The sequence below is a fragment of the Lepidochelys kempii genome, chromosome 8, assembly GCF_965140285.1.
Source record: "Lepidochelys kempii isolate rLepKem1 chromosome 8, rLepKem1.hap1, whole genome shotgun sequence".
In the NCBI taxonomy this organism is placed as follows: domain Eukaryota; kingdom Metazoa; phylum Chordata; order Testudines; family Cheloniidae; genus Lepidochelys; species Lepidochelys kempii.
In genome coordinates, this window is record NC_136387.1 from 87,047,265 (window position 1) to 87,056,812 (window position 9,548).

General features: G+C 43.3%; 1 protein-coding gene across 4 annotated transcripts in view; it reads right to left on the reverse strand.

Annotated features, from left to right (window-relative positions):
• The window catches only part of SRSF11 (serine and arginine rich splicing factor 11), a 49,071-nt gene extending 39,740 nt beyond the window's left edge, over nucleotides 1-9,331 (reverse strand). For 3 of the 4 annotated variants that reach the window (XR_012160447.2, XR_012160446.2, XM_073357357.2), the window contains exon 1: nucleotides 8,972-9,330. Coding sequence is in view for 2 of the 4 variants with exons in the window: in XM_073357357.2 (XP_073213458.1) it covers nucleotides 8,972-9,099 (128 nt within the window). In the remaining 2 variants the exon portion in view is untranslated. Of the gene's footprint in view, nucleotides 1-8,971 lie in introns of all 4 variants that reach the window. The other variant, XM_073357358.2, reaches the window with a different exon arrangement.
• Between the last annotated feature and the right edge of the window lie 217 nt (nucleotides 9,332-9,548).

The window sequence follows — 9,548 nt, forward strand, 5'->3', positions numbered from 1 at the left end:
ACTCAATATAAGAGGCAAAATGCAACCTTGTACCAAAAGCACGTGCTATGTAATGTGAATCACTTGATTCAGTGTGAAATAGTCTTTCCTTTGTTCTCTAAAATGTATCTTTTTCAATACTACTCTCCCTTTTTATCTTCCGCAGCTGAAAATGTTTATACGCTCCCCCTATCATCTCTGTCCCAGAGGCTAGCGCAGATTAGAAGGCGAAAAAAACACACTCACGATGACATGTTCTCAGAGCTCATGCAGTCCTCCCGCATTGAAAGAGCTCAGCAGAATGCGTGGAGGCAGACAACGGCAGAGTCCAGGAAAGCGTTAAATGAACGCGTTGAGAGGAGGGAGGAGCGCGATGAAAGGAGGCAGGATGTAATGCTTAGTCTAATAGGGGAGCAAACTGACATGCTCAGGCATCTGGTGGAGCCGCAGGAAAAGCTGCAGCCCCTGTATAACCACCTGACCTCCTCCCCAAGTTCCATATCATCCTCACCAAAGATGCCCAAGAATGCAAGCTGGTGCGGGGGGAGGGGAAGGCTACGGGCACCCAGCCACTCCACCCTAGAGGATTGCCCAAGCAACAGAAGGCTGGCATCCAATAAGTTTTGAACTGTAGTGTGGCCTTGTCCTTCCCGCCTCCCCTCAGCCACCACCCCACCTAGTGCTTCCCTCCTCACCTACCCCTCCCAGGCTACCTTGCGAGTTTTTCCCCTATTTGTGTGATGAATTAATAAAGAATGCATGATTTTGAAACAATAATGACATTGAAAGTGGTGAAAGTGAAGTGAACAATGACGACTCTGAAAGTGGTGACTGAAGGGGGGAGATCAGTTGGCTTACAGTGAAGTAGAGTCAACCACGGGGGCGGGCTTTCATCAAGGAGAAACAAACAGAACTGTCACACCGTAGCCTGGCCAGTCATGAAACTGGTTTTCAAAGCTTCTCTGATGTGCAGGGTGTCCAGCTGTGCTCTTCTAATCGCCCCGATGTCTGAATGTGTGTAAACGGCCGCCAGCAGATTTGCCCCAATCTCCCACCCAGCCGTAAACTTCTCCCCCTTACTCTCAGATATTTTGGAGCACACAGCAAGCAGCAATAACAATGGGAATATTGGTTTTGCTGAGGTCTACTCTAGTCAGTAAACTGCGCCAGCGAGCTTTTAAATGTCCAAAGCACATTTTACCGTCATTCTGCACTTGCTCAGCCTATAGTTGAACAGCTCCTGACTACTGTCCAGACTGCCTGTGTACGGCTTCATGAGCCATGACATTAAGGGGTAGGCTGGGTCCCCAAGGATAACTATAGGCATTTCAGTATCCCCAACAATTATTTTCTGGTCTGGGAAGTAAGTTCCTTCCTGCAGCTGTTCAAACAGACCAGAGTTCCTGAAGATGCGAGTGTCATGCTATGTTTCCCGGCCATCCCACGTTGACGTCCCTTGTGATGCACCAGTGCTTGTAGCACAATTGAAAAGTACCCCTTGCGGTTTACGTACTGGCTGCCAAGGTGGGCTGGTCCCAAGACAGGGATATGCATTCTTTCTATCGCCCCACCACAGTTAGTGGATGGCTTTGCTGCCATGGAGTTCCCTATGACCTGCACATTTCCCAGAGTCACTAACCTTGATAGCAGCAGCTCAGTGATTGCTTTGGCTACTTGGATCACAGCAGCCCCCACAGTAGATTTACCCACTCCAAATTGATTCCCGACTGACCGGTAGCTGTCTGGCATTGCAAGCTTCCAGAGGGCTATCGCCACTCACTTGTGAACTGTGAGGGCTACTCTCATCTTGGTATTCTTGTGCTTCACGGCAAGGGAAAGCAAGTCACAAAGTTCCATGAAAGTGCCCTTACGCATGCGAAAGTTTTGCAGCCACTGGGAATCATCCCAGACCTGCAACACTATGTGGTCCCACCAGTCTGTGCTTGTTTCCCGAGCCCAGAATCAGTGTTCCACGGCATGAACCTGCCCCATTACCACCAGGATGTCCAAATTGCCAGGGCCCGTGCTTTGAGAGAAGTCTGTGTCCATGTCCTCATCACTATCGTGATCGCGCTGTCGTTGCCTTCTTGCCTGCTTTTGCAGGTTCTGCACATGCTGCAGGATAATGCGTGAGGTGTTTGCAATGCTCACAACAGCAGCAGTGAGCTGAGCGAGCTCCATGCTTGCTGTGGTATGGCGTCTGCAGAAGAGCACAGTTGCAGCGGAAGCGGTGGATGATGACAGATGTCACGAGAATAGATATTTATACAGAATGATGAGAGGACCTGTGAGGTAGAATTATGGCACCAGGAGAGCAGAGTTGCAGCGGAAGCAGTGGATGACGACGACGGTTAGCAGTCCTAGTGCACTGTCTGCTGACGGCAGTATGGCAATTGCATGGAAAAAAGGAGTGAAACAATTGTCTGCTGTTGCTTTCACAGAGGGAGGGGCGACTGACTACATGTATGCAAAACCACTCACGACAATGTTTTTGCCCCATCAAGCATTGGGAGCTCAACCCAGAATTCCAGTTGGCAGTGGAGACTGTGGGAATGGTGCGATAGCTACCCAGAGTGCAACACTCCAAAAACTGACGCTAGCCACGGTAGTGAGGATTGCACGCCGCCAACTTAATGCGCTTAGTGTGGACATACGCAATCGACTGTATAAAATCGATTTCTAAAAATTGACTTCTATAATATTGACCTAATTTCGTAGTGTAGACATACCCTGAGAGGAGTATTCACTAGGCTAGAGATGACAGGTGTTATGCCTGGCAACTGACACCATAAGAGTGTTTAGGAAAACCAGTTTTTTAAAGTACTTCTCTTTGCCAACCAATGCCATTTTTCTTATTAAGGCTGAATATAAGCCAGCTACGTTTTCAACCAGGTCCCTGTTCTTCCAAGTACCAGGAGAGTAGGGTAATAGCTCTATTAGGTTCCAGGGAAAAGGAGACAGTTCAACATCAGCATATTCACAATTCTGTAATGCTTTTTACCACTGTATGATTCCTTTAATAGTTTACAGTAAATACAAATGCCAAAAAGTCTATCATGCTCAAGAATATCCTACCACAACCATCAAAGGCAGAGGATTCAGGATCAGCCCAAGCTTTTCATTCCAAAATGATGTACAGTCAGAAATACTCTCTACAATACATTGCTTTAGTATTCCCTATACAGTATATTAAATCTGAGAGGGGGTAGGTAGAGTGGGAATATTTTCTCCCAATAGAATCCTGGTTTTTCAACTATTTCTGCAGCTATAACATTGCTATGCGCAATGGGTCCTTGACTATAAGTCTAGTTTTAAAATCCCTGAATTGAAAACCAAAAAGCGTACTTTCACAGATACTTACTAACTGCAGGCAATCTCACTAGGTCATAAATTGAATTGCTGTTGCAGTTTGATCTTCTTACTACTGTATTTGACTAGTTTTCTCAAAGTTTTGTATTGGTGTTATGACTTTTATTTGACTTCTAAATACAAATATAAATAAGATTACTAGAAAACTTCATAGTCAAATTTTATTAACCAAAGATATGTATTTGGTATAATTTAATACGGTTTATACTGACTAGGAGAGACCCACTCTGAATTACTAATACCACAAAATGTACTTTGTCTATTTGACAAGCATAATATAGAATGAAACTGACAATTCATAGCACATGTTACAAAAATAACTGAATCGGTAATTTCGGTTTTAGCCCACGAAAGCTTGTGCCCAAATAAATGTGTTAGTCTCTAAGGTGCCACAAGGACTCCTTGTCATTTTTGCTGATACAGACTAACACGGCTACCACTCTGAAACCTGAATCAGTAATGAAACCTTACTACAGAACTCTTAAGTTTTGGGTGAGAAATAAGGAGAAACCACCATTTGTATCTGTGAATTAAATTCTGAATTATACTAGTGTCAAGGTTCCTTCCCCACTCTGAACTCTACGGTACAGATGTGGGGACCTGCATGAAAACCCCTCAAGCTTACTTTACCAGCTTAGGTTAAAACTTCCCCAAGGTACAAACTATTTTACCCTTTGCCCTTGGACTTCCACTGCCACCACCAAACGTTTATCTGGGTTTATTGGGAAAACATTGTTTGGAAACGTCTTTCCCCCCAAAATCCTCCCAACCCTTGCACCCCACTTCCTGGGGAAGGTTTGATAAAAATCCTCACCAATTTGCATAGGTGACCACAGACCCAAATCCTTGGATCTTAGAACAATGAAAAAAGCATTCAGTTCTTGAAAAGAAAAGAAACAGTAAAAAGAATCACCTCTGTAAAATAAGGATGGTAAATACCTTACAGGGTAATTAGATTCAAAACATAGAGAATCCCTCTAGGCAAAACCTTAAGTTACAAAAAGACACACAGACAGGAATATTCATTCTATTCAGCACAACTTAATTTCTCAGCCATTTAAAGAAATCATAATCTAACGTATATCTAGTTAGATTACTTACTAAATTCTAAGACTCCATTCCTGTTCTGTCCCCGGCAAAAGTATCACCCAGACAGACCCTTTGTTTTTTCCTCCCCCCAGCTTTTGAAAGTATCTTGTCTCCTCACTGGTCATTTTGGTCAGGTGCAGCGAGGTTATCCTAGCTTCTTAACCCTTTACAGGTGAGAGGATTTTTCCTCTGGCCAGGAGGGATTTTAAAGGGGTTTACCGTTCCCTTTATATTTATGACAACTACTGAACATTTTTGAAACAGCAATCAATTGGGTAAACAAAATACCAATCCTTTTACCCTTAAGCATAAATTACTGTGTTTGCTCATACCATTTATAAGCACATTTGGCACAAAGCTGGAAGTGAACCTATTATAGACACAGATCCTGATTAGTGTGACAAGAAGAAATTAACAGAAATACATTATGAGAGTACTCCTCATGAGGGTGCAGTTTTAAGAAGTTAGACATCAAATGCATCAACTCACATTAAACACTATTATCTTCTAACCCAATGTTTCTCAACGACTGGTCCATGGACCGGTGCCAGTCCCTGAGATTTCCTTTACACAGTTTAGGAAGGCAGCAAGCTGGTGCCTGATATCAAAGATTAAGAAACACTGTTCTAACTGATCTACACAAAATAAATCTGGGTTCGGAACCCAATTTCTGAAGAATAGGAAGGTCACAAAAGCCACCAGCACAACAAACCTGCATTCTTGATGACATCTCAGAAGAAGCTATACTGCATAAAGATCACTCTAGAATAAAGCTGAGGCACAGTGATAACAGGGTACATAAGTCAGTAATGAGCCCGTGACATACAAGGTTCTGTGAGAAAGGTACATATTGTAACCACTAAATACACTCAATCGCTAAAATAGCCCAGTAGCTCCTTTGCCCTGCCTTCTACTTCTTGAAGATAAAATCTTTAATGGACAGATTACCTCCCTGTATAAAAATAGTTAATGAATCAAAACTGGGATAGATTCAATATACATTGTTATAGTTCCACGCAACAGGAGCTTTAAAAAAACAAAATTTTTTTTAAACCAGTTTGTCCATTTTTGGGGGCAGGGAAGGAGACGGAATAGAAAGAATGGTAAAAAACCTGAGATCCAGATTTGCCACCCAGGAATTAACTTTCTGCGCACTCTACAACAATGAAAGTAAGAAAAATGTAAACTTTCCTCAATAGAAATGGTGGACTAAGCCTTAAACTCTAGAGGAAACTCTGTATTCTGTTGTGCCCTCAAAATAATCTTCACTGCAGTCTTCCTAGGCAAGGCTATTAGCACCACCTATTATTAAGATTACCCCAAACTTTCCATTAAAAAGCCTGTTTTCAGATGCTTATAGCTTTGCCAAACTTTAATTAGGATGACATTTTTTTAATGCCAGGTGTCTTCCTGTGGCTGAACTATTGTTGGAAAACTTCTGTCAAAATGGTTCAGACATTTCTGAGAATTGGGTTAGGGAAGAATACCTAGGAAACTACACACAAAGTTAAAAGAATGCCAAGGTGACAACCTTAATTCATGGACTAAGAAGTCGGGAAACGTTAGTATTAAGGTTACTTGTGCAATCTTAATTTAGTTTTCTTGTGCATTATGATACAATTTTAATTACATGATCACATAGTATTTTTTCCACAGAAGCCCTGCCTCATTCAGTGCATAGTGTGGATCTGCTCTGGGGATTAATCAGGGTTGGAGAGAGAATGAGAGGGTTACCAGTAGGACCACTTAACCATAAGATCATAGTTTCTATTTCTGCAACCCCATGCCTCAATCACTACACACCTTCCAACTTCTGCAACAATTAAAGATGGAGTCCTACAGACAAGAGTCTCCTTTCATTACAGAATTATGATTCACTCCCAGAGCATATCTTAACTTGAGTGCTTACTTTGCAGTCGTAATAAATATTCTTTCAAAGTCTATTTGTGTGTAATGTGTAACTTAAACAGTACATGCCAGAAATGGATTTTAACTATGAAATCAATCTTAAAATGGACAAAATACTGTTGAAATAGACTGTTAAGATAAACACATTACACAGTTCTCCTAATGTAGTAAAGTACAGATATTTGCTTTGGCAATCTTTCATTTCTTCAATAAGAATGCAATGTGTCCCCTAGCGATAGTGCTCTGTCCAGGGCAGATTTTTATCTACCTCTGACAAAGACATGAACATTCTGTCTCTTACACTTTGCCAAAACTTGTAGTTTGTTGTGACAATAATGTACTCTTGAACTGAATGCGGCTGTCTGCGTGAATGAGTGGGGACCAATTAAGAACACGTAGGGCCATATACAAAAACAAGGGAGCAGATGAGCTCACCAGCAGGAAAAGATGGAGCTTCAGAAGTTATTTCTAGAAGAAACTACTGTCAGGAGCCCTCTGCACAGAAGTAGTAGAAGCACTAGACTAGTATTTGGGAGACCTAAGTTCAATATTCAATACCCAGTTCAACCAGACTCCCTTGAGAAAGTCATTCAAGAACCTATGCCTTAGGTTCTCATCTTTAGAGTGATGGTAACATCCACCTCATACAAGTCTTGAAAATATAAAATGAATTAATGATTGTGACAGGTAGCCATATTAGTCTGTATCAGCAAAAACAATGAGGAGTCCTTGTGGCACTTTAGAGACTAGTGTTTATTTGGGCATAAGCTTTTGTGGGCCAAAACCCAGAAAAAAAACCCCCAGAAGTGGGTTTTAGAGACTAACAAATTTATTTGGGCATAAGCTTTTGTGGGCTAAGGTGCCACAAAGACTCCTCCTTGTTCTTTTTAATGATTGTGAGATGTTCAAATACAGTGAACAGGACCATATAACAACCTAAACAGATTTCTCTTGCTAAAGACTGCTAACTCCTTGTTACTTTTCTGGCACTTAAATATGATTTTCCCACATGTACAAATTTAAACATTCATATTTGACATTATTCAAATAATAAAAACCTGTCACCAACTTTAATGCAATTGTATTAATTCAATTAGTTTTCCTCTACACTACAAATTCCAACAGAAAATTGCATTAACATGGGGTTCAGATTGCAAAATGTCCATTTGAAAATAACACAAACACCAAGACCACAGAAAATCCTGTGCTGGAATATATGTACATATCCATCTAGGAGCACTGGAGGATTTTCTTTTTCTTTTCTTTTTTTTGTGCGGGGGGGGGGGGGGGAACAACCGGTGACAGGATGAAAGAAGCTTTGAGGTGATTTCCCCCCCACCTCCAATAGCAACTATTTGAAACTAGGTGAAAAAATTGATATGTTAGAAACCACCTGAGCGGAGACTAAAACAGGCAGTCAAAATAAAGGCAGTTTGTCACGATTGAAAAAAAAAAAACATATCATATGGACATTACATATTATAATTACACACCCAAAATTCCACGTGGTGGTGACATCCATGATCTATGTGACAAAATGCATTTATTTTGACCTCATTTATTATATTAACCTATTTTTTTGAGTAACAAAGGCAACCATGCTTCACAAACGAAACTAGTACAAACAGAAGCTTGCAGTTTTCAGTCCTTTAAAAATAGCTGTTCATCCAATGTATCACAATAAGCGCACACACACACACAATCACCTGTAATAGTTTAAAGATTTTCCTCGCATGGATTTGGGATTCCCATTTGTGAGTTGGGCGGATTGTGTGTGTTAACGAGAACATGCATGTATTTCAAGAATTGTTTTAAATTTTTTTCTAAAAAAAAAATAAAAGTTGTCATGAGTTATATTTTCATATAGCTGAGACCCTTTTACAAGTAATTGCAATCCACTAGAAGTAGACTGGAGGAATGGGGAAGTTACTCCCAGCAACACAAAGCACTATTTACTGAAGTTCTTAATTTTTTTTTTGATGTATGACCATCACTCAATCACTGGTTCAAAATTTACTACCCACCTTGCACCTTCTGTGTTTTAAGGAGAGAAAATCCCAAATTTGTAAAGAAAAAAGCATTTTTTTTTAATGGCAGCTAACAGGTGCGCGGTGGTTCCGTATGTGAGGGACAATCCCACCACAGACGAGTTATCAGTTGGAGGCCCCTGGAACAGACAGCATGCAAGGTGACGTGCATTTAGCAGGGATAACTGCACACAGGCTCAGTCCCTTCTCTCACGCGTTCATACCACTCATGCTATTACTGGAACATAAACCCAGCCGTGAACTATTCTGGCGCGTTCCTAGGCGAGGAGAAGCCGCCTGTAGGAGCTGACACACGCAGCTCTCAAGCGGCCCCGGTACCTCGCTGCTAGCTATCCTTTACGGTGGCTCGTCTACACAAGCGACAGGCTGCGGCGGATGTTAAAGCTTCGGCGGGAAGCCAAATCCCGCCGCCCCACGGCCTAAAACTTCACGGCCCAGCGGGTCTCTCAGCAGTAGGCGGCGAGGCGCGGGGTGGGATGGGAAAGAGGCGGGACGTTGCCCCGGAATGGAGGAGGGGAAGCCTGAATGGCGCAGGGGAGGAAGAGGACTTGGGGGTAGGGGGGCGCTGGCGGACTCACTCGGGAGGGAAGAGGCGCAGCTCCTCGATCTTGCCCAGGAAACCGAAGAGTGTCCGCATCTGCTCGGAGCTGGCGCTAGGAGAGACATTGGTGACCTGAATCACGTCGGTGCCGCTGCTTGAAGCCATCGCGCTGCCACCCACTCCAGTGCTACAAACACATCAGGGAGAGGGAAGAGCGCGTTAGGAACCGGGTAGCTTTCCGCTGTGTCCCCTGCCGCTTCCCGTCCGGGCACAAGCACGGGCCCCGCGCACAAAACAACCGTTGTCGGGCAATAACTGCCACCAGCTGCCCGTTCCACCAGCCTGCCCGGGCCGCAGACTAGTATCCCACAATCCTTTACTGCTCTTCTCTACGCAGGCGCGAGCTGCGTACTTCAGTGGTCCTGCGCAGACGCACAAGTCGCTTCTCCTACAGAACCCCGATGTGCGCATGTGTATTACCTGCACCTCTCCCAAGAACTTGCGGTTACTGCGCATGCGTACTAGTCAACCACGTCTTGCCGCGCTTGGTGCTTCTGCGCCCGCGTCACCCTGGTGCCTTGACTGTCCCGCGCGTGTGCAGTACAGGGAGCTAC